General features: G+C 36.6%; 1 protein-coding gene across 11 annotated transcripts in view; it reads right to left on the bottom strand.

Annotated features, from left to right (window-relative positions):
- EPB41 (erythrocyte membrane protein band 4.1) overlaps positions 1-26,073 on the bottom strand; it is a 183,843-nt gene that overhangs the window by 18,768 nt on the left and 139,002 nt on the right. For 4 of the 11 annotated variants that reach the window (XM_034647927.1, XM_034647942.1, XM_034647931.1 and 1 more), the window contains 3 exons: positions 25,457-25,519; positions 20,674-20,850; positions 18,869-18,904 (listed from right to left, as the gene is read on the bottom strand). In XM_034647927.1, coding sequence (XP_034503818.1) covers positions 18,869-18,904; positions 20,674-20,850; positions 25,457-25,519 — 276 coding nt within the window. Of the gene's footprint in view, positions 1-18,853; positions 18,905-20,673; positions 20,851-25,456; positions 25,520-26,073 lie in introns of all 11 variants that reach the window. The other 7 variants (XM_034647920.1, XM_034647946.1, XM_034647952.1 and 4 more) reach the window with 4 other exon arrangements.

Raw genomic sequence — 26,073 nt, 5'->3', positions numbered from 1 at the left:
TCCACAGACTCCCTTCTTTCCATTAATTCAAAACTATTTGCAGTTCCTAGAACAGAGCATACTTTCTTTTGCCTCCCTGCCTTTGTAAACATTGTCAATATTGTTCCTTCTGCCTGGAAGTCCATGCTCAGCTCAAGTGTCAGTTATGGAAGTTTTCCCGAGCACCTAAAGTATGTAGATACTATTTCTCTTTTGTTCCTATTGCACCTTGTCATTACTGGTTTAGTAATCTGTCTTTCCCATTTGACTGTGAGTTCCTTAGAGGTGGTGGTGGTGGTGGAGATAAGGATTTCCTATGTTACTTAGCTCTGTTTCTCTCTTGTTTAGTTTTTGGCACATAACAGATGCTCAGTAAAAACTTGTTGAAAGTATATTCAATAAATCCACGTGACTTGAGAACTTCTGCTTGGCCTTGTGCTATTTAAAAACTGAAAAGGCATGTGTAGAAAGAACTTAAAAAGTGGGATGCCTGGGTGGCTCAGTTGGTTAAGCATCCGACTCTTGATTCCGGCTCACGTCATGACCTCAGCGTTGTGAGATCGAATCCGGCGTCAGCGAGGTGTGATGTCTGCTTAAGATTCTCTCCCTCTGGGGGCGCCTGGGTGGCACAGTCATTAAGCGTCTGCCTTTGGCTCAGGGCGTGATCCCGGTGTTATGGGATCGAGCCCCACATCAGGCTCCTCCGCTATGAGCCTGCTTCTTCCTCTCCCACTCCCCCTGCCTGTGTTCCCTCTCTCACTGGCTGTCTCTCTCTCTGTCAAATAAATAAAATCTCAAAAAAAAAAAAAAAAAAAGATTCTCTCCCTCTGCACTCCCTCCCACACACATACTTAAAAAAAAAAAAAAGGAAAGAACATAAAGAGTGGCCCACTTGACCAGACCCACTGTCCCATCCAGCATTTTATCTCCTACATCAGTAAAATAAGAGGAAAACTGACATTACTCATTTTCACAACATGCCAGATAGTGCACTAGTCACTTTAATATGTTTCCTCACTTAATTTTTCACAACCTCACTATGAAGCAGTCACTATCTCTACTTTAGAGATACAGATGAAGAAACAGAGAGGTTAAGCAACTCCGAGCTAGTTAAGTGAGGGAGCTAGGGTTTAAACTCAAGTTGGCTTCTGGTTCTAAAGCCCATTTCCTCCATGGCAACAAAGTATTTCAAATAAGACCAGAGGACATGTCCTTTTATGCTCAAAAGAATGTGCATCGAACGTGACTGTACTTTTGAGAAGTACCAAGATTGTCCAGAGTCCTCTTAGCACAGTCTGATTTCAGTGTCCAACACTATACTTTTAAAAATAAGGAGAAGGCTGAAAAGCCAGAAGAAAAGATGGAGACAAAAAGAAGATATAAAACCTCCGTGACATGACTCCCAAACTTGGGCGTGCAACATGAGTGAGGAATGTTAACTGACAGGGTTGTGCCTTTAGCTATGGCCGTGAGCAAGGGCCACTGGATTATATAAGACTGTGCACAACAGCATATCCCAAATTGGCCTGGAAACTTTAAAGGAATCTTGTCAGGGTAGGAACAAATATAGGACTGTATCTGAACCTCGCACAGGAACTGACAAAATTGAGACGTAACGTGATTCAAAGGTGCTAATTCAGACATTGCTTATCTGGACTGATGGGGGATCTAGAAGAACGATGTTACAATAGTAAGACCAGCTGCCCCTACAAAGTACAGCCAGGCTATCTAGCTGGTTTCAAGACTAGGAGAAGCAAGAATGTTAGACAAATATTTAATTGAAAACACTATTTGAAATTTTTCAATTTTATTTAAAAAGTGGATGGTTCCTGCTAAGTATGATAATTCAGTATTTTCTTTGGGGATTAAAAAAAACAAAGGTTGTTTTTCTTTTTTTTCCCCCTAAAGGTTTTCTCTTGAAAAGCATTCATTTAGAAGGATTATGTCTCAGGATCACCAAACCCTGTGTAGGCATGTGCCCGTGTAAGTTATAAATTACCTCTCCCTTGACTTAAAGATCCCAGACATCATGAAGAGCAGGAGATGGCTGCTTTACAGGCATTTTGTTGCCACTCCATTAAATGCAATCCAGAGACTTTTCTTTTCAGGTTATTTCTGAAGCAAAGTATTTATATATTAGACCAATGAAAGAACCACAGTTATGCTCACAAGACCATCTTATCCTATAAGCATCACAATGAAAATAGATCCGGATAACTTTCCTAAAATTTTGCCACATAAGAAAAAAGCCATATAAGTTTTTTTCTGGAGGGACCATGTAGCCATTTTTCCCCACACATTTGATCACCTGTTTCCTGCTCTTTAGTGAAGACCGATTTTACCTCCGGGTGGCAATGGAAAAGCAATTCCTTTCTGTACTAGAAGGAAGTATTGTCTCATTTAATCTTTCTATATATTAAAATCCTGGGTACACAATAAGGACCACGTGAAGAACAGCAGTATCACTGCCGACTTGCCATGTGATTTCAGGGAACTACTTTCACCTCAGGATCATACTTAAATGCTGGAATGAGGGAAGAAGGCACAAATGCTAACTTCAAAAGACTAAATAAACCCTTCTCTTGGTAATGTGCTAGGCTTTATTTCTTACCCATTTAAAAATAGTATTTTCCTGTGTGTAACTACACACATGAAAAAGACTTCAGGGCATATTAAAATATCAGTAGTAGTAGCAGAACTGAAAATAATTTTTTTTTAAAGTAAACTCTGTGCCCCACGTAGGACTTGAACTCATGACCCTGAGACCAAGAGTCACATGCTGTACCGACGGAGCCATCCAGGCACCCCAAGAACTGCAAATAATGTAATTTCTTTGTTTGTGTTTTTCTGTATTTCCTAACCTTTCTAAAATGAATATGCATTACTCTTGTTATAAAAAACGTTATTTAATTATTTTCTTATGCAAGTTTTTGTATCTGGTTTCATAATGAGACAGTATGCAAAACCTGAAAAGTGTGGTAAACAATTTATGAAGTGCTGATAAGTCCTTAACGTCCTCCAACCATTTAAAAAGTTAAAAATAGGGGCGCCAGCATGGTTCAGTCTGTTAAGCGTCTGCCTTCAGCTCAGGTCATGATCCCAGGGTCCTGGGGTCAGGCGCCGCGTCGAGCCCCTCATGGAGCTCCCTGCTTCTCCCTCTCCTCCCCACTTGTGCTCTATCTCTCATTCTCTCAAATAAGTAAATAAAATCTTAAAAAAAAAAAACAGTTAAAAGAGTTTCCTAAAAGAAAAAGTAGTTAATAGAAAGAATGGTAAGTAATGTAAGCAACTGGTAACTAATATAAACATTCTCTTTTATAAGGAGAATATAAAACCTTAGTAATTTAGCAAGTGGATTTTGAAAGTCAAAGTCAATAACTGTGGACCTAATGTATCTGGGTGGAAAAGAAACAGTTCAACTTTAAGGTGTAGTTTCATTATATTTTGTTCAATAACTGTGGACCTAATGTATCTGGGTGGAAAAGAAACAGTTCAACTTTAAGGTGTAGTTTCATTATATTTTGTTTAATGTTTTCTGATTTAAAGATGGCAGGGCTATTCTCAGGAATGTGAATGAAAATATGGTTCTATCTGTGACTTAATTCCTTAGTAGACTTTCTTATTAGATAACCTGCCTCTGAAACCAGTACAGACATGCAAAGAAAATTACCATTCTCTTGCCAGTCATGATAGCAACTGGGAATATAAAATATTAAAGATCAAAGAATCCTAAAACTTGATCTGAGCAGTAACTTTAGATTAAGTGATATATGCTACGAATCAACACTATCACTTCAATCAGAATGATTTATACTTTTCTTTCCTTTTTTTTGCCCGAGTGCCCTGCACCTCGGGCTAAAATCTTATTTTATTGGAATCAAGTATAAAACGTCGGAATGACTGCACAAATTCAATAAACGGTTGTTTAATTGCCATCTCACAAGAGAAACGTCTTTTAGGTGATTTGGGGACAGATGAAAGAAAGAAGCGATCCAATCCTAGGGTACTTATTTTTAGTTGAAGATATTGACAAAGATACGTACAGATGGCAGTTAAATATATTTACACAAGAAAAATGTATCTTGTGGTGGTGGCGATGGTGGAACCTTGGGGGAGAAGGCAACTTTTATCAGAGCTGGTCTCAAGTTTAATTATAATGTCTTGTTAATTTTTTGGTGCATTCTCAGTATGATACTGTTTACACGAAGCACCAAAATAAGCCAGTTAGTGATGCTAGAGTCCACACAGGCAGAATTTGTTAACAGAACACTTTTGAAAGAAGAAAATAATCATGTCAGTTATAAAGCTAACTCCTAATGAGATCCCGGGAATCAATATATGCTGAATTTTGAGTTTGCAAAAAAATGCCTTTCCCTAATACTTTATTCAATGTTTCCAAAGATCTAACTTTAGAATACCTGTGAAAAATTTATCTTCATATATGTCCATGTTCAAATGGATAGTATAGACAAACATGAATAAATATGGGTGTTCTTACTTGCTAAAAACAAGACAAATTTTGAGAGGGCCATTAACAAGCTAAGGTGACATTTGACTTTATCGAATGAATGAAATTGACAAGTAGGGAACACAAATAATAACTGCAAAGAAATGTTCATAGTCCAGCCAGACCAAAGTACAAACTCTGTCACTAAATTGCATGAATACCCGGATCTAACCCACTTTACCAACATCATCTTAAACCGTCTGAAACACTCTCCTCCAAATCAGCAAGGGTTTCACTCTGACATAAACACACTGAGGGATTCAGGCACAGAATACCAAAAATACCTTTTCTGATGAAGCTCGAATAATTCTTAGAGATACAAAACGTCATTTGGTTTGACAATGAGGTATTTTTGGTTTGTTTGCTTCTGGATATCCACCTAGTTTTCTTTTGACATTTTGTGTGAGGTTTGATTTAATTAATGGGAATTTAAGCTATTGATCTAAATATCTCCAATAAACATATAAAGGAAACTACTAATTATATTCTTCTAAAAAGTTCAATTCCTTTAATTGAATTCTTTTTATTTTGCTTTTTTATTTGCTTTTTTATTTGATTTAATTAATGGGAATTTAAGCTATTGATCTAAATATCTCCAATAAACATATAAAGGAAACTACTAATTATATTCTTCTAAAAAGTTCAATTCCTTTAATTGAATTCTTTTTATTTTGCTTTTTTATTTGCTTTTTTATTTGATTTAATTAATGGGAATTTAAGCTATTGATCTAAATATCTCCAATAAACATATAAAGGAAACTACTAATTATATTCTTCTAAAAAGTTCAATTCCTTTAATTGAATTCTTTTTATTTTGCTTTTTTATTTGCTTTTTTATTTGATTTAATTAATGGGAATTTAAGCTATTGATCTAAATATCTCCAATAAACATATAAAGGAAACTACTAATTATATTCTTCTAAAAAGTTCAATTCCTTTAATTGAATTCTTTTTATTTTGCTTTTTTATTTGCTTTTTTATTTGATTTAATTAATGGGAATTTAAGCTATTGATCTAAATATCTCCAATAAACATATAAAGGAAACTACTAATTATATTCTTCTAAAAAGTTCAATTTCTTTAATTGAATGATTTTTATTTGCTTTTTTAAATTATTATTTTTAATAATAAATATATTTTATATGTTTATGAAATATATAAACCTGGGGCTTGAACTCACAATCCTGAGTTCAAGACCCGAGCTGAGACCAAGAGTCGGACCCTTAACCAACTGTGCCGCTCAGGCACCCCTATTGAATGATTTTAATACCAGAAACCAGATCATCCCCAGGGCCAAACAAAAGCCCTGACACATCTGTCTCAACCACAGGCAAGGCCTCATTTCTCATCCTTATCTTCTGGTTCCTATACACTGAGAGAGATCCTATTTCAGGTTCTGGGACATTCTGTAGGACTCAACCTAGGAGACTTAAAGGGAGTCCAGCATTAATAAGTCAATTCATCGGTGGCTTCAGGATCTTAGAGAACCATTTTCTTTTCTGAGAGCCATTTTTAATACCCAGTTTCATAAATCATTAGGGTCTCACAAAGTCCAACCTTCTCCTTAATTCACACTCTGTAACTTTTACCATATTTCATTTGGGGACTGAGTGACTTAGGAGACAGCTGTGGCATGGTAGAATGTCACCGGGCTGAAACATCGAAGACCTGGGTTCCAGTGCCAGTTCTTTCACTAAAAACTGCTTGTTCTTGGGCAGGCCTCTCAACCTCTGAGACTCTGTTTTACCAGATGAAGCAAGAATAGCGCTTTTACGGTTATTATGAGGGTTCACTGTACAGGTGTGCACAATGAAGTGATAGGCAAATACTAGATACTATATGTCTTTGTACTCTATTCCTTAAAATTTTACTTTTTGCAAAGAAACATGAACCAGAGCAATAAAGACACCTAGTCCCTACTTGGAAGTGTTTCCCGAGCACCCAAAGTGGGCCAATCCTATAGATTTAACTAAGGCTGGTCTTCCTTTCTGCTTAGCAAGTTCTCAGCCAGACAGAATTTTGAAGAAAGAAATTGTGACAGAATATAAGAATTAAAATAGGCACACTATGAGAATATTTAATAAATCCTCCTGAGCCAAGATCCTCATGTAAAACACTAGACAGGCCACTTCAAATAGTTTTGAGATGTATACTGTCTATTAAGAAAGAAAATTAGGAAAAACAGTTCTGATTAGTCACATAATTTACAACCATTTTAAAGTTTAATAGATTTACTGCTTTTTCTAAGCCCAAATCATATCAACGTTACTATCACAGATTTTGCTTCCTGAAATTATTAAATTTTCTATAAAAAGAGTTTAAGATTTAGCATATTAACCTCTATAGTTACTTTCCACAATGGAATCCTAAATCTACCTCATCTATTAAACTACCACTGGTTTTCACATTCTCTTCATTCTAGTTTACCATTCTTTTAGGTAATCTCTACACCCAATGTGGGGCTCGAACTCACAACCCTGAGAGATCAAGAAACACATGCTCCCTCGACTGAGCCAGCCAGGCGCTCCTCGATTTTACCAGAGACCTAGGACTGGCCCTACACATACTGCTCAAGGATACAACCAGCTCTGTAATGTTATCATGTTTGCAATGACTTTGTGGCCTGTTCAAATGCAAATACCTCAAGGAAAGTTAATACACTGAACTGTTATCAGTGATTCTGTACGTCACAAAAAGGGGATCTGGGTATTCGTTAGACTTTTTAACAAGATTTACATAATTAAAAAAATAAATTTGATACGAAAAAGGGAGTGAGCAGAAGGTGGCAAAGGGATTGAGGGACAGAGTTGTGCACAGACACACATACACCCACAGAGCACATTACCCTTGCTTTGCAAACCCAGTAAGAAATGCTCTGCACCACAAATGCCCACAGAACCAGCAGGATTCGAGGTTATCTTGCTAAGCACAGAATGAAGATACCCAGCAGTAGTGTCCAGCTCCTGGTTCTTTACTAAAGCAAAGGATAAATATTACAGTCACTTAACTTATCAACAGTCTATTTAAATAATACCCCCAAATGGTCTGCAACATGCAAGCTAAAAAATGTAGAATCCAATCCTGATTAGATCAGTTAATTGCGAGTGCTTTGTTTCTACGTTCTTCTCTTTAACAAAACATGGCAAGTTTATGTTTCAGCAAAGAATGGCTGTAAATGCCTTGGGGAAAAGCTCTAAAAAAACCCAAAACATATGTCTTTATACATTAATGTAATATCAACGTTTGATCTTATTCCTATTTTGAAAATTAATAATATTGGTGTCTCCTGTAGTTATATAATAATCAGTAGGAACATCAAGCTGGTGATTTAAAAAATTCTGTTAAAACAAATGCTTTTATATGGGCACTTGCAATAAAAGATAAATCAGATGTGGTAATAGCTTCTTTTGTAAAAGCCATGTATAAACAGCACATAAAGATGACAAGTCAAGCAGCAGTAGCCCATTCTTCAGCCAAAAAAGGAAACGAATGAAGAAAGAACAAAAAATCACCAAAAAGAAAATCATTCCCTGCCCCCCCCCACCCCCCAAAGCCTCATAAATAATAGTTTTGGTACACTTTCAGTGGAAAACTCAGGCCAGCTGACAGTTTGAAAAAGGACATTAGAATGGCAAACGCTCAGGATGGGGATAAACTAACAACAGAGTAACCATGTGGCTAGCAAAGATGATTTAAAAATTCTATCTTTCCTCTCTAGTGTGCCATTCTTTATCTTGCAATACATTTCTCTTCATTCTAAATTTTCTCTCTTGGCTACATCCACCCCCACTTTTTTTAAAAAATAAAGTGAGTATGCTATTGGTCCCTAGCTAGAAACATATCCTTGTAGTGCTCACCAGCTTCTCCACAAAACTTGAGTCATTTTCATGGTTCATTGTTATTCTCTGGCATATAAAGATTACATCTGGATAAAGGAGCTTACTTAGATGTTGGCCTTCATTAAATTACAGTTGGTAAAACTGCTTATTATAAGAAAATCACTCCATAATGCAGCCTCTCACAGATGCCAGCAAATGAAATTTGCCAATGACAATTATCCTTCAAACATAGTTTTTATACTTTCCTTAATAGTGCTGTTATTAGATTATCCCCAGAAAAGGTGACTGTAAAAGCAAACAGCTTCGAAATCAGTGCCTGATGCAAAATTTTATCTATTAGGTAATAGAAAATTTTGCCTTAACACTGCACTCACCAGCAAGGACTCCACAGATCATATGAGCATTCTCAAACCTGAATAGAGCTATAGAAGTCAAAAGTTTTCAGCAAATATTAAAAGTTATACTAAACATGTCTAGGAGAGCAGAAGCCTTTGGTTGGTCAATTTTATTTCAAGATACTAAGAAGGTCTGAGATAGAGAAATGGAGATGAAGAGGAAGGAATTTTAACCAGTACAAAAACTCTGATCATTTAGTATGGAACACAATTAAATATATTCAGCAGGATTTCTCAGAAGTCCAAAAATGATTAAAGACATAATAAGTACTTAAAAAAATATTACGGCCCAATTTATTATCTAGAAAATAGCATCTTGATTCCACAGAACTAAGTACAACAGGAAACTATCATTAGATACTAACTACCCGTGTCTCCTCTTCTGAAAAATCCTATAACAATTAAAATGACTTTCCATGTTAACATTTTCAACAAGTTCTTAAAAAGAACACGGCTTTGAAGAAACTCTTCAAAATTTTATACTACTCAGACATGGCCATGAAGTACATACTTTGAGCTCGTAAACAGACCACTTCAAAATGTGGAGTGTTGGTTTTAAGTGATTACCTGGGTAATACAATAGAATCTAGAACTGTGAAAGTAACATAAGAGATAAGGTTTACCAAGGTGAAGTGAAAGATAAAGTGGTATACCTTCTGTTAATTCTACATTACAGGAGCACGCTTTCCTCACACCCACATATCCACACCCACTGCATTCTTCTCTCTTCACTATGATCACAGTGGTAATACTGGATGGTTAATAACCACTAATTTGTAGAGTGCTTTTTAAAAAAAACAAAAGACAAACTCAGCATATTAAAAATGCTTCTAACAGTGGGACAATTACATGTGTTGTAGTGACTGATTAAGATGGTTAGAAAAAAGTTATTTATAACACTTGGTGTAAATAAGTCAAATGAGTTCCAATCTGACTTTAAAACATTAATATTCTAAGAATTGAACACATGTCAAGGTTATCTCTGCTTTAGGACTGAGCAAAAGACAACTATTGGGACATAGAGAAGAGTGAAAATATGGAAAAACAAGGAAACTTTTTTGGAAAGACTGGCTAACAATATTTCTTGCTAATCCCCCCAAGCAGGTTTTTTTTTTTCCTTTTTTTTTTTTTTTAAGTGGGTCTATATACTGCATTGCTGGCTCCTACTCCCTTAATGACTACTATCAACCAGAATCAGATTTTCAGTAAGATTTATTCATGATAAATTTACATATTAACAGTAAATAACGTGAGAAAAATATCAAAGAAAATGTTCCAAAAGAGAATTTCTTAGCAGATTTCTTTAGGGTTAAATACCTTGCTGAGCTGCTAAGGGATAAACAATTTATTCAGCCTAGTATTAGAGCTAAAGCATCCTGGACCAGGGAACGGAAAGAAACATAAGTTTACAGATTTTTTAGAAAGCACCTCCCAAAGCTAAACAGAGACCAAAGGAATCCTCCAGAACACAATCATGTCCGTGTCAACTAGGAAGCAAAGACACTTGCGAAAGAACATCAATTTATTTTATTCTGACTTATTGGTAAATATCGCCCCAACAGGTCCTGAACTGGGGGGAATTCCTCTTAGGGAAATCTCTTTATTTAGAAAGAGGAACTCTTCTAAAATGTTTTCCTTAGATTCCCAACCTTAAATTTATACAACTGCTTGACACACTAAGGTATACCAAAACTTCAGAGTAAAAAGCATTTCACTTTCTTTACCGTGTTTGTTAGGTATCTCTAAAACCTATCTAAACAGAAAGTGAATCTGGGAATTGTTTCTTTATTCCTTAGGGGAAAATGAAGGCAGACCCTTGAAAACCAAACCAAACAAAGGGGCTAGCCGAATTCATCACGAAGTATGTTAAGAGCACAGTTAACATCGAACAATCTGGAAAACTGACAAAGGCAGGGGTGTTGCGGTGGTTACAGATTATGTTAGATCACAGTTCTGGTGTACCCCAACTGCTAAATGAATAGAAACAAATGCCTTGTGTTTTGTTTTCCAATTCTAGTCATAAATAAGACCAAAAATACTTCAGCACTGAACAAAGATGCAAACAGCTACAGCTCTTCAAGTAGTACGAAGGCAGAAAGAGTAAATTAATCAGTTCTCTGGTTCTCTAGACCCGTCAGGGGTTAGCAAAGTACAGCCAACAGTCCAAACTCAGCCCGTTCCTTGTTTTTGTATTGCTATGAGCTAAAAATGGCTCTACGTTTTAATGGTTTGGAAAACACAGAATGGTATTTAGTGACCATAAAAATGATATGAAATTCAAATTTCAGTGTCCATAAATAAAGTCTGAATTGGAATACGTTCATATTCATTTGTTTGTTTATTGTCTGTGCTGCTTTCACTATACAATGGCAAAGTTGAGTGGTTACGCCAGTGACCATAAGGCCTGCAAAGCCTAAAATCTTTATTATCTGGACCTTTATAGAAAAAGTTTGCCAACTCCTGGTCTACCTGATATACAAAACCCTTGATATCACAAGAGTTTGACACATTGGATGCTTTTATACTATGTGAAACACAAGAAAAAAGAAACTCTTCTCTGCAATGTATTTTAGATAAACACAAATTGTCAAATATCAGGTTCCCTTTATGGCATCACACTCCGAGATGAATTTATTCATACAAACAAGCACCCAGTCTCAATACTACCCTCCATAGGGAAAACAGTTGATTGTTACCTTTGGTAAATGGATAAGAGCTTTTAATTGAACCAAAGTACGAGGCATTAACAAGAGAGACTGACACCTACCACAGAAGATTCTTTGAAGAAACCACGGACCATACGACAGAATCAATAAGAGAAATAGTGGCTTCTGGCTCATATATGGGTTTTTCGGGCTACTTGCATATACTGATTAGGCGTATGGTGATTAATTTGGCATAAATTTGTGTTCCAATAAAAGAGATTCTACGTGAAAAGTTCGAGTTTATCCATTACCATCTGTGATTAACCAGTCAATCCAATTTAACAAGTTTCAATTATTTGTTACATATCTGGGATACAAAGGTGACAGATGGGCAAACAAAGGTGAATAAAACAAAGCCTCTCACCTCTGAGAATCTCACAGTTTTGAAGAGACAGGTACAAGCTAAAAGAGATGGATTAACAACATTTCAAATTTTTAATACCACTTTTTCTGGTGGGGATCTAAGCCATAATCAGAATGTTAAACAGAAAGTAAGTTTCCATAAGTTTATCATATCACAATGATATAAATTTTTTTTAAAGAGTTTATTTATTTATTCGACAGAGATAGAGATAGCCAGCGAGAGAGGAACACAAGCAGGGGGAGTGGGAGAGGAAGAAGCAGGCTCACAGCGGAGGAGCCTGATGTGGGGCTCGATCCCATAACGTTGGGATCACGCCCTGAGCCGAAGGCAGACGCTTAACCGCTGTGCCACCCAGGCGCCCCATCACAATGATATAAATTAAATCACGTGGGGGTGCTAAAGTAGATTAGTCAGTCAGAGAAGGCAAGCAAACTTAGAATGCAGGCTCTGGCGGTATGCTTCTTCAAAACAGAATAGCGATTCTGTCTTGTCAACAGATTCTGGGCTGCAAGAAGTTCCCAAAGCTACAGAACTATCCCACCTCCACTCTTTCATCTAAAAAAAAAAAAAAAAAAAAAAAAAAAAAATCCCACATGCCTGTGTCATCTATGAAGAAGCTTGAGGATTTCCAGGAATTTCAAGATGTTCTTTTTAAGAGAGAGGGCAAGTCAATGGGTAAGAACATAAGATGAATAAACCATTGGCAAGCAACCCATGGGCAACAGAGCCAAAAAGAAAAAGGGCTGATAAAATAAGGACAGCTAGAAAAAGAAAGAAGAAAGAGGATAACATGCGGGGACTAAGACTGGGGCAGATCTGGATATCAGATGGTAAGTTATCTGAGGGCAAGAACTAGGACTAATTCCAACATGGGAGTTACATTTAATTATGTGAAGAGCTTATAATATGGAAGATAGAAAATTCTTCAGAAGGCCTCCAATCAGGACCAAGAATTGAAATCTATAGGGAAACAGATTTTGAGTTAATATAAGAATGATTTATATGCAAAAAGCAGAGAAGTCCAAAGATGTAGTATGCTATATCTTGGGAGGCTAGAGACCACTTGGTCTATAAATGGTTTTAAATCACTAAATGATATTGTACAGAAGAGTCAAGCATTGGAGTGGAGAAGAGCTGGATTAGGGGCTTATCCAAACCTAAAATTCTGATAATGCTGCCTCTTTGAACTCTGCAATACATTGCCCTAGTGGGCAATGAATAAATGCATAGCAGTAACCATGGTTTCCCCTTAATTCTTAGTCTCTGTGTTTTATTGAGACAGGATCCTGTACATATGAAGACTCTTCTTTAAGGAGACAGTAGAGGAGAAAATGAGAGACTAAACTGCACACTTTAATGATTGGGGGGGGTACCTGAAGAGATAGTTGGGACTCATGCTTCTCCTGCCCTCTAATCTTTGAAATGTTAGATTTATTCTATTATTTACTGCAAACAGGATTCTTACTATCATAAAGGGGAAGGCTACCCTCTAGGACATCAATCACAAAAGATTAGAAAAGCATTCCTGAAGCATACACTTCCTCAACGACCTGTCACCCACACAGTTAGTTAGGCAATGACTGAAGTTATTTAGCTTTTAGCCTGTATTTCTGATCTGTGGGAGTAATAAACTACTTCTTTTTGTCTTTCAAGTTCTAGCATGATAAGAATTTCATTTATGAAGTGAAATACTCTACGAATTTGTAATTGTTTGTCACAGCCACCTCTCATCGCCTTCTGGTCTAACCTTACGTGGCTTCCCCACTCTAACAGTCATACCTTCTTAACCGTTTCTGGTGCCCAATCCCAGGTCCACACCAATGTTTGTTTGTTTGTATCATGCTCTGCTTCAGTAAAGAAGGAGACCCTAAGGCATGAGGGGTAACAGAAACAGAAATGAGAGCAGACTCACTGATCCACTATCCACTATAATGTGGTGGAGGCCGAAACAGTTATCCCACATGCCATGCATAATGGAGAATAGAACAAGGACTCGTCTCCATTTCTAGTACCAAAATTACAAACAACAGAGTTAGTTTGAGTGCAATGAAAACAAGCAACATTTTTTTCTCAGTGTGGTAGAGAATGCTGTAAAGAAGTTTGGGATTTAACAATTTCTGTGAAGAATACAAGGGGAGGAAACTGTAGAGAAGTTCTATATATCTTTACTATACTCAATACTTTCGGGGGAAAAAAAACCCCAGCAACAATGCGAAAGTGACTCATACTATTTTTAAATTTTGTCTTCCTTTTGTAAACACGTGATCACTAGGTAAATTCCAAGTATAAATTTTGCTTGCTAATGCCTTCTAAAAAATAACCAAACCTCTTATGCCTAGTGTATTCTCCATGCTTATCTGTAGGAAATATTACAAAAGTAACTTAGGAATGTAGGAGACAGTAAATTGGCTTATATCCACAGAAAATTCAGAGAAAAAATTTACAACACTTACTAGAAAGAAATGTACTAGGATCTAGGATGACTGGAAATCTAATCCACAGAAAATCTCCAATCTAATATTTGTCAACAGAGTCAGTATCTTCTCCCTTCACAAGTTTTATCAGAGACGTAAACAAGTTGTAAAACTGGATCCATGTGAACTGAATCTCCTTCATATTCTAAGTGTCAGCATAAGAAAATGGCTAAAGGATTGATGCTGGGTTTATTTTCAAGTTTGGGCCACTGTAAGAATACCATAAGGATAAGATGAATTGCTTAAGAGTATGATGAATTTGGAAAGACATTTCTACCTTCAGTAGTTTTAAGTGCTTGGTCAAATACCAGTAAGAAGCAGATGGAAATCAACACAACTATTTCACTGCTTGCTTTCATATGAAAAATTCCAAGAAATTAACGTCTGTTTAAGTTTTCATCTTCCCAGTCCCCAAAAGACCAAGAAATGAACAACAACCAACACGTTACAGATTCATTCTCATGAGGTAGGTTTGTCTCTATGTTACTAGGCGGAATTCTGGGCACCAAGTAGTTAAGTGAACTTCTCAGAGTCACCCTGGAAATGATTAATAGCAAAAACCAAGGCAATATAAACCCAGACTTTTTACTGGTCTGTATTGATACCTTTAGTCCAAATTGGTTTGTTTGTTTTTTTTTACTTATCAACCAGCCATTAAGAAGCTGAACCAGGATAAAACCAATACACAGTGATTTGGCTCTGTCTCTGGCATTCAGAACAGAATGAGATATGAGAAGGAAACTAAGACTATTTACAGCTTTGTTACAAATTTCAGCAGTATTAATGTTAGTTAATACAAAGCTGTAATGTCTACTATTTTTCCTCTGACAACTGTGATGGGTATATCTTCTGAACCTGCACTGACCAGCTTAATCCAATACAAAAGCTTGGCCCTTCTCCTCTCAACCATTCTTATCCTATTAATCAAAGAAAGGGCCTCTCCTTTAACTATCAGTAAGGATCTCTGAGGATTCCTGCTGCACTTCAAAAAACCGAAAAATATCATTGGCTTATGCAGGACTTATAAGGGACTTGGAATAACTCTAATACAAAGGGAAACAAATCCAAGGTGAAGTTTACAATAACAATTAATAAAAAGCTGTGTACCAGGATGAAAACTGGAAATATAATCGTTAACAGTTATAAAAGTATCAATAAAATCCTGATTATTTCCTTTTCGATTCCCTGAAAAAATTTTAAAAGACTCTAACCAATATAGTTTGTTATTTCATACGGAAAGCTCTTACATTTCTATTTCAAAGATAAAGGGGAGTACTTATGATGATCACTTTCTGTGTCAGAGGACCACTTTCTGTGTCAGAGGACAGCTTTGCAATGTGTCAGGCTGATTGAGGTCTCTCTTTCCTAATTATGAATGAACCAAGAAATAGGCTTAGTTACAAAATATGTGTTATAAACAGACATAGCCTGTGACATGAAAGATAACACCCATAACAGATTCTAAAATTCAACCCGCCCCTTACTTCTTTTCCCATTTTTTGGGAAAGCCTAAGATGACAGAAGAGCAGTTTTCAGGAAATACCAGAGAATTATTTCTACATGTCTCCAGAGAAAACAGAATCATGGCGGGTGTTGAAGGACAAAAGATTCTTGGCATTAGTGTTCTCGCTCGCTCTCTCTGTCTTTTTTTTTCTGTAAGAAGCCATCATTTAAAAAACAAAAAGTCTTGTTTAGAAGTTTCATCAACTAAAAAGCATTGAGAAGTAAAACAAAGTGCAAAAATCTCAGTTTGATAACCCCATGAACTCAGATTTCAAAACAAATATTTGAGACAACATTAACCAAATCATCCATATTGGTACATTCAAGTGCCATAAAAAGTAAGCTACATGCAAGATGTCATTAATACTGAGGTAAAAAACAACAGGTTAGGCGTCGGAGTTGTGTTGTGAAGACAGAGCACACTCACATTTACTTCAGGGAAGCCTTAAAAATCAACATGCAAACAGAGGGACATATACTTGTCACGACAGAACCTTAGCTCACAAGGCCATCAATTAAAAACAATTGATTTCAACACAAATGTAAGAATAAACAGGTCTGAAGTCTATCAGGAAAACAGAATTTATCAATATATATTTTAAGCTTGTGATAATGGCTAAACATTGCTTCTAGCAATATAATTACTTAAGTCATAAAGAAGTAACAGTATTAATTCAGAGAAGGGTATATTTATGTACAGATCTTAAATAAACCTGTATCCTAGGACTTTTAAAGATGGGTACAATGGTCTGGAAATTCAGCCCTGGCTGGAGGCTAGGGGGCACCAGCACCATTTTCCTTAAACCAGCAACATTCTACTTGTGAAAAGTTGGCATTTAACCTTTGCAGATCCCTTCTATACACCAGGCAGGATAAAGGTGTTTTTCCCTGTACATTTCAGAAATACACATAAGAAGGCCACAGAAGTCAAAAGCCCTTTTCCAAAAAAGGCCTTTGTATACACTGGTTTGATATCTCAAGAAAAGGAGTGGTTATGGATTCATAGATTAAAACGTATCATTTTAAGGCTTTTGAAAAATTAGCAAGTTGAATTTTTTTTCTTAAACTACAGAGCCCATGCCACACAAATGACTATAGAAGATTAGGAAATACTCCATCAGATATTTCTACAGAGTATCCTGCTTTGCGTGTAACACTGGAGAGGAGGACACAACAGCAGTGAACAATACAAACATGCAGGATAAAAGAGTTAAACCTCTTGGGGAAAATACCAACTGTCGTACGGTTAAATCTGATTTGTCTGAACTTGTTAAACGTCAGCGAGGAAAGCTGGCCTGGGCAATCCATTGCTACTCCTTTGGACCCCACAATACACATTCTACAGAGAGTAACACTTTATTGACAGAAAAATGGTCACAAAGAGCTTCCCTAGGACAGTGAACTATCAAGATCAGAGGGCATCATACAGCAGATAACATAGTAGAAGTAAATGACAAAAGTTCAATGGTTTTAGTCTTGACATTTCAGATGAGCACCCTGTTTTCCGATCACAGAAAGACCAACCACCAAACAGCCAACGCAAGAATCACGAGAAAAGACATCATGAAAGGAATACGAGGAGATGGAAAAGTACTAGAGTAGAGGCGGCACTTTTTGAGAGACTTGTGATCCTCAGGGATTGGAATAGAAACCTTGGGAAGAATTTCTTCATTGTCTTGCTGGGGCAAGGCTCTCTCAGTAGATCTCTCTTGCCTTTTAATTTTCTCTTCATCCTGCACTAACAGAGCACGTTCCTGTGTCTGCTTTCACGGTAGAAGATCAAGAAAGACAGAGAAAGATGAACAAAATGACAGATGGAAAAATGCTCAAAAATGATACTTGGGGATGTGCAAAGGCTTTGGAAAGATCTTTGGGGACACTCTTTATTTCACCTTACTTCGGCAATTTATCCCCGCAAAGTTTCTATAACCCAGTAGCGTATTCAATAGGTAATTTTTTGAATGAATGAACATTAGAAGTCCTGAGAGTTCAAGCAATTACTTGACTTCCTTAGTTGTAGTATTTGTTCCTCCTTCAAGGATACTCACAGACGAGTTTTGGGTCATTTTTCATTGTTTTAGTGCTGCCAATTTTACTTAGATCACTTGGGCAAAGCCAATAATGAAGCATTCTTCTCGCCATTGGAAAAGTTACTTTTATTACAAACAGAATGGCAGAATATAAAAAGTTATCCTCATATCCCTTCATACAGACTTAAAAAACTGCTCATTCAGTATGGCAATTAGCTTTTGCTCAAGGGAATAAAAAATCTTAATCCCACACATGTGAAAGATTGCAAAAGAAAAACAAAAGTATAAAAGTTTATATGTGCCTCCAAGGTCTACCAAAAAAAAAAAAAAAACCCCACAAATCTCAACAACTATAAACTCCCTCCCCTTCTTGCAGAATCATGATTAAAAATAATAGTAATAACAACCATCATGAAGATTTATATATCACATTAAGCAAGTACTTTTGACACTTTTAAGGTAAGTTGTCTTTTCCAATTGTCCAATTGAGTTTTTTCCCCCCGACAATTTCTATGCTGTATGCATCTGTCAAGACAGATATTATCTATGAAAGGAAAAACTTGGCTCTAAGTTCTCTCAGTTGGGCCAGCCTTCTCTGGTCAGTTTGGAATTTCGACACAGGTTCTTTGCACACCCCTAAGTGATATGTATCAGGGAGAAAGTAGCTGGGGGACTGGTCAGCAAAAAAAGAAAAAAGGAAAAGAAGGATGCAAAATTATAATGATTTTTAAAAGAATATAAAGAGGGAGAAGAAAGACAACATAAAAAGAATAGGGTACAATTAAATTCATTTTCTCTCTGAATACATATTTACATCTTCATGCAGCTTTTCAACCAGCCATGCGCCGAAATAAGCAAATTTGAAAGCTGCAAAAGCTGCAGCAGTGGAAATGTTATGTGTTAGGTCAGAAGGCAGTGGGGTGTGAATTTACTAGTCGAGCCAAAAGAAAAAAAAATTACTCAGCAGCTGCTGTTCAGTTCTGGGGGGATTATCTGCTTAGTGCCATGACAAGAGCAAATTTGGATTAAGAAGCACAAGTCATAACAGCAGCTTTACCTCTGGCCCACCAACCTTTCTTTCCGAGGGAAGGACAGAGGTTTTCTTCACCTGGTCATACACAAATTATATAAAATTCAGTAGCCTTGAAATGCAACAACAATGCTGCCATAGACGGAAGAGGTAATCCCAGAGAACAGAAATATTGCCCTAATTATTAAAGAAAAAGTAAAATACGCCAGAAAGTGGAGTTATCCTTTATAAAAGGTTAGCATAGGACAGTTCTTAATTATTCTGCTATTCATTTCGAGGAGTAATATACAGAAGCATGGAGCTAAAGTGGCTCAAGTGCTCCCTACTAATCTAATTTATAAAAAGTTCTTTCTTTAAAGTCCACAGAAGGACATACCCATTTCCAACCAGCCCTGAGATGATTTCTGGAAGGTTTCTATTAAGATATAAGAGATTTTCTGGAAATGGAGATGGATTCAAATTAACCAAACTTCATCCAAGAGAGTATTAAGTTACTTTTTCAAAGTAACTGAGCCTCTTTTATTACTTCCACGGAGTCAAAAAGAAAACTTCTAGAAAATATGCAGTTACGGTTTACAGAGAGGGTTAACCAGGCAAGACAGCAACAAGGCCTGTCTCCTGAATTCTAGGTTTATAGAACGCAGAGTCACTGTCCCAGTTCAGGCTACATTATCTGCATTTAGAATACAAAACTGATGTCCATTTACATCAGGGAATGGAGGCTGAAGAGGACAGTGAAAAAGAACAATTGTATGCTATCACCCCCAGTAACTAGCTACTATCATTCAGGAATTCTCCAGTCTTACTTGGTGAAACTCGTCTGACTCTACTTGGAGAATTCTTAGCCAATTTCAATTGCATTTTGAAAAATATAAAAAGTACCCATTGTGAGTCAACTTTTATCATCTTCTCCAGTTCCAGAAACTGAACAAAGTTGAATAGTTTACCATGAATTCTGAATATAAAAACAAAGTTTTTTTTAAAGTTATTAAGACATCACTACCTTTCTTGACTAGAATTGCTATTGCTATTAGTGAAAAACAGGCATATAATTTTAAAAATTATTATCATCACTCATTAAGTCATTGTGACTACTTATATAAATATTAACCTGTATAGGCTAAAGAGTAAGTAAAGAATTTTTAAATATATGCTTAAGGTAACTTTTAAGATATTCCATCACACAGATTCATTTAGTCAGATGTAGGATTTCTACAATAGGTCATGACAACAACACATAAAAAGCAGCCTCTGAAAGGTATTTCTGACTTCTTCTAAAACAACGTGTTTAAAGTTTGATGCTACTTATAAAGATGAATCATCAATAATTTTTCTAAAATTGAAACACAACCATTAACAGGTGGTGTTCTGCATTCTCTGGCTTAGAGGCCTCCTTGGTTTATTATATAATTGTGGTCAACCATTCCAGACATTTCTAAGTCGTGCAAATGTTCAAATAAAGTTTTTAAAAAATGTTTATCCTGTTCCAATTTTGACCTTACTAAATTTAGTAAATTCTCTGGTCCTTGGAGGCACACAGTTTGAACATAAAGTTCCACTGGCTTATGGTAATTTGTAAATACACACTAGCCAGAAGGAGGCAGTTCTCAAGAGTCTAGTCATCTAATGGTAGCTAGTAATGGCTCCTGTAATTCGACTGGGTAGCCCACGTGACTTAAAGAATAAGTGTTCGATTAGGAATGCCTTAAAGCTGCAATGAACCTGTGAGGAACCAAAGCTCAATTTCAGCTCTAAACTTACTTATTTTACTTATATACTTAACGTTAACATACAGTAACACTTATTTCATTCATTCTCACAAGTGGTCACATGGACAAAGTACTCACTCCTTCTCCTGTGGGAAGCTGCCCATTGATGTTAAGTGTTCGGAACGGGGAGTGAGTGGATAAGCGTTTATCCCATTCACTAGGCCGTGGTTCTGGTACAGACTCCATGAAGTTCTTTTTCAGCTCACTGATGCTGGCATGATGTTTTTTAATCTCTTCTTGACTTTTGTCTAAATCCTATAGTTGAAAGGACAAAGATGCAAAATAATGAATACTCAGAGGAAAAAAACACATCAGGGGAAGCCCACCAGACTATGGGCACTGGTAGAAAACACACCACATCCAGGGCAGACGCTACTAATCTATAAACTACATTCAAATTTTAAATATACGGCATGGTATATTCGCTTGCTTTTTTTTTTTTTTTAATGAGGTGCTTTTCTTGGAAGCAGTGCAGCATCATAACCCCACAGCTCTTAGCAGTTATGTAACCCATAGACCTCACTCCTTAATTTTGCAACTTTTCTTCCCATTATGACACAGCGCTAGATCTCCAGCTCCTCATCCCAAGAGGGTAATCTCACAGCTCAATTAGCCTTGGCTTGACACGAACTGATTGAGTCTCAGCTCAGGCAGGATGGAGACAGCAATAGGTAAGGAGCAACTATTAAGCAAAGGACGTGATAAAAGATGCAACTGCCACCACTGGCTGCTTGGCTTCGGTGAGTTGCAATCATACGGCATCCCTCTATTTCTACCTGGAGATAAGTTTTGCTTCCTTATTACCAGGTGGATATTACTGGTTTTGATAAACAGGAATAGCCCTTTCTTGTTATAAGAATTTATTACTAGAATTCCTGGCTCAAGCCTTGAGAGCAAATTGTTACTACCTAGGAAAAATCACTCAGGTATGTAATATAATGGCTTTTTTTCTTTACCAATATTATTCATGCAAACTCAAAGCCTTGTGCCTTCCAGGGTGCCTGGGTGGCTCAGTCGGTAAGTGTCTGCCTTTGGCTCAGGTCATGATCCCAGGCTCCTGGGACTGAGCTCTGCATCTGGCAACCTGATCAGTGGGGGTCTTCTTCTCTCTCTCCCTTTGTGCTCTCTCTCTGAGTAAATAACTAAAATACTTAAAAAAAAAAAAAAAGAGCCTTATGCCTTCCAGCTTCTGACAGCTTTACATCATCCCTTAGTAGAATTCAAAATAGGGACCTTCTTCCAGTAACTTTCAATGGATTGGAAGTAATTTAACAAGAATTCATCAAATACCTTATACATCTCCTTGACAATTTAAAATATCTCAACTGTTCCAGCAGATCTGGATACTGGACAACTAGGTTTAATATTCATTTCAGGGAGAAAGGATCAAAACTAAGGTTAATAAAGCTAAAAATAGCATTCAGCTTTATGTAATAGGAGGCATATAAAACTTTTAAAAGGTAGACCTGGCCAGAAATAAAATGGGAAATACAACTTAAAGACAAAAACTGAAATGTTCTTTGTCTAACACACTTCTCCAAAAAAGCTCAGAAGATCTATGCTTGAAATCAAGATATGTGGGAGCCTGTCACTTGATGAATGCTAAAAATTCTGTGTTTATTATGTATCACAGCAGCTCTGTATCCAAGAAAAGCATAATATTAAATATATCTTTTAATATGCTATGTAAATTTTGAGATTAGCCTGTCTTTCTTTCTTTGTGGAAAAGCACCACATTTGGGGGGAAAAATTAGAACTCATTTAAATAAAAATTTGCTTGAAAATCTTTTCAGGAGCAATGTATGCTTTAACTAAATAAAATTTTTTCAAAAGCAATGTCAAAGGGAAAATAGCATAGGAAAAAGAACTTTTGAGGCACACCACATAATTTTGATTCTGGAGATATTCATTCAGAAAACTCACTTACTAGTCCATTCTTTTTATTTTTGCAAGACTAAACCATGTATATTTGCTCTGAGATCAAAGAGAAAACTAACCCAAAAAGGGCAATCCTGTAGCTTTCCCCCGTAAAATTACCTCTTGCTTGTTGGGATAAAATGTGAGTATACCACATGAATATGGGCTTCACCGTGGGGAAACAACAGTGTGCACTTTTATTCTAGCTGAAAGCAAGAAAAGCATGTTTACTAGCTAAAGAAAAGCATGAACAAGCTTGGTCAAAGACTCAGTAGTAGGATGAGCAACCGAGACCCACAAGGCATGTAAGGCCCTGTGACCCAGCTCCTAACTGAAAGTTAAATCTGCTTGGTCCAAGAACAACTTAACCCAACTGGGAGAATTACAAGTATGAATGGAGCAAAACAAAAATGAGCAAGAGATGCTATGGTAAAACCATAACTCTCTGGGATAGCCTCTTAATATGAGAGTGGTGATTTGCTACTCTTCTTGCCTAGCTTTTGATTGGCTTGGAACCTGAGAAAACACATGTTTCAATAAAATCAGTAGTTTCTGAAGGAGCTTTCTTCATCCTTCTTAGCTGGCTCTGTTAGAAACCTGTGGGGGCACAGAGTAAAATTAAGATCTCAAAGGGACCTGTTCCAAATAGAATTTGTCATAGACACTTGCTACAGGTTCTCTCTGGGAGATGGAGGAGGAGGCGGTAGATCTAAAAATGAACTCGACCTTATTTGGCCAGAACAAAGCATTAGTGGGGGTGGGGTAGGAGAGATGCTTTAAAAAAAAAAAAAACCTGCTAGAGTGACAGATAACGAGAGAACATCCTTATGGGGGGTGCAGGGAGGGAGACAATTTTTTTTTTTTTTTACTGTAACTAGAGAATGATGGTTAGCCAAATTACTTTGGCTGTTTTTAGGCTAGATACTTTTTGATGCTTATCATCTTATAATTTTAGCAGCAGCCAAACCAAACCGTTAAATATAAAATACTCTCAAAAAGTAGTTAGTAGTTTTAATTTTCAAACACACACTTATTTAGAAACCCCCTCTTGTGGCTATCAATGCAATGCTGGGGGGAAAAAACACATCACACACAGGGACTCTGTGAGTCTCAGAAGCCATAACACACCTCGTTGAACAAATGACAAATATATGATTGGTACTGCAGGTTCCAGTCAAAAGGAAGCACTAAAGATGGACTAGTGAAGAAAAGGGCATGTTCGGGATTGGGAGATGTTACATGGCCAAGTACAAGGACATCAACTGACTTAATCCTTCCTAATCCCAGAAGCAGAACCATTCACATCTAGTTTCAGTTATGAGCTCGAGCAGAGATCTAGTTGCCGAGTTTGAAACATCCTAGAGCCCAGCCTTAAAAAACCTCCTGTTGCAAGAGGTAAATGTACAAAAAGCATTTGGTACTGAGCCCATCGCACAGTACAAGATTAATGAAGGCTGGCCATAATTTTTACCAGTTCTATTAAAGTACCTTACACATCACAAGCACTCAAAATATATGTTTTGACAAAAAAATAAGACAAAGTTAAGGAAGGAGGAGGCCATTATATTAAACCAGCGATCTATCCAGAAAAGTTTCTTCAGATTTCCAGCTTAATAATATTTAGCACATTTCTTGTATGTTCATCTTTCAGGTCTCAGCTAATATGTTATCTCTCCAGAGAGAACTTCCCTGTCCATCTTATTCAGAGTAGATCTTTCTTAGCACAGCATGCAGCTTATTTCCTTCATAGCTTCTATAATAACTTGAAATCATTTTATCGCTATTTTTTCACCTGTTTATTTATTGTCTTTCTCCTCCTTTCTTCTATACATTGTTAAGTTTCCTGAAGGCGAAAACAATGTTTATCATCTTCCTCTATATTTATATTTCCTTCAAATTTAAGTTAAATCCCCAGTATCAGAGTTATATTCATTTCTTTTGGCTCTGTCTTGTGCAAAATCGTAAGATAATCCGATCAGCTTTTATATGAGCCTTTGTGAGGTGTAAACTAATGTAGCCTCAGTGTTTTCCACATAGATAACTCCAGGTTCTTTATTTTTTCCTCACAGAGTTCCCCTACTCTTCTAATTAGTTTTATATTTCCCTATCCGATGTGAAGCCCCAAACTAGAGAAGTATACTAATATAAGTCTGGTAATAATCTCATCATTGTTGAACGTAATGAAAAAATGACCTTACAATTCCTATAGTAGACAGTATGTTGCTATTTCTGAATGGAAAAAGTATAGTTTAATACAGATAGATAGAGAGACCCTAACTCAAATCCTAGCTTTACCAATTTACTGGCTTTGTGACCACAGATAAATTAATTTCTGTAAGGCTCAATATTCTTATCTTTAATATAATAATCTTATACCCATAGACCTGTTTTTGTAATTAAACTATCTTATATCATATTAACTACTGATTAAATACCAGGTCCCCTCTTTCCTTCCTGGTTTTTTTTTTTTTTTTAAATTTTCCTGACCGTCCTGTCATTTTCTGGCATCCCCAATTTTTAAGTCCATTTTGAATTGTGATCATTTCTCCTACTTTTCCACACTCTCTCAGTTCAGAAGATGAAAAAAAATAGTACAAATTTGATCCCTGGGACACGTAGGAGTTTACACTCTTGGAAAATTCAAGGAGTTTTTAACAGTGATGTAGAATTTTTTACAAGTGGTTAAAACCATGGAACCGTGAAAAGCAGAGGTAGTCCCAATCATATATTTTTTAGATAAGTATGACAGATGGAAACTAAAAAGAGTCAGAAGGAGAGATGGTTGCATATCTTCATGTTTACCAACATGCAAAAGCATTTTAAACCTAAAATTCTTTCATGCAATGGCATGCAAAACCAAACGCAGCATAAAGAAAGGGATGATTGCAAAGAATGCAGAAGGTTATAGGCAACCAACTGAAATAAGCTTCAAGTTCATACAAACCTCCAACATTAAATTGCTATGTCTGATATAAATGTTTTCACCATCTAGTCTCTCTCTCTTTTTCTGTGAAAATGAAAGAGGGAAAAACAGAAAAGCATAAAAAATTAAAATGTTGTTCTTGCGGGAAAAAACTGCAAATTGGCAAACCAAAAAAATTAAATGTCCACAGCACAGCATATGCCAACATGAAATGGTCACAAAACTACAAGGACACACACAGAACACATTACCACTAGAAAACGGATGACCCTATTCATGAATGATGGAAGAAAGTGATGACCTTACTTAAATAGACAGTGCTCCTGGCTTCATTGGCTTCTTACATGATAAGCTGTTTTATGCTCATTTTTGAAATTGAACTGTTTGAGGGTTATCTTAAAATACATGACTTTAAGAAGCTTTGAAATTCCATGTTCCGTGGCACAGAGAAATGCTTTAAAACATTATTCACCTTTTTGAGACATACTTTATACTTAGTAATACCACAGTATGTATATCTCTAATACCTTTCGTAAGAAAGATCGAAGGGCATTTTGTACATGATTCATCAATATTCTCTTCAGTAAGAACTGATACATCCCACTCTATGGTTGGGAAGAACGGGCACAGAGCAGCAA

The sequence above is a fragment of the Ailuropoda melanoleuca genome, chromosome 2, assembly GCF_002007445.2.
Source record: "Ailuropoda melanoleuca isolate Jingjing chromosome 2, ASM200744v2, whole genome shotgun sequence".
NCBI lineage: Eukaryota > Metazoa > Chordata > Mammalia > Carnivora > Ursidae > Ailuropoda > Ailuropoda melanoleuca.
Note: the sequence above shows the minus strand (reverse complement) of the source record. Positions and strands in the feature narration are given on the sequence as shown.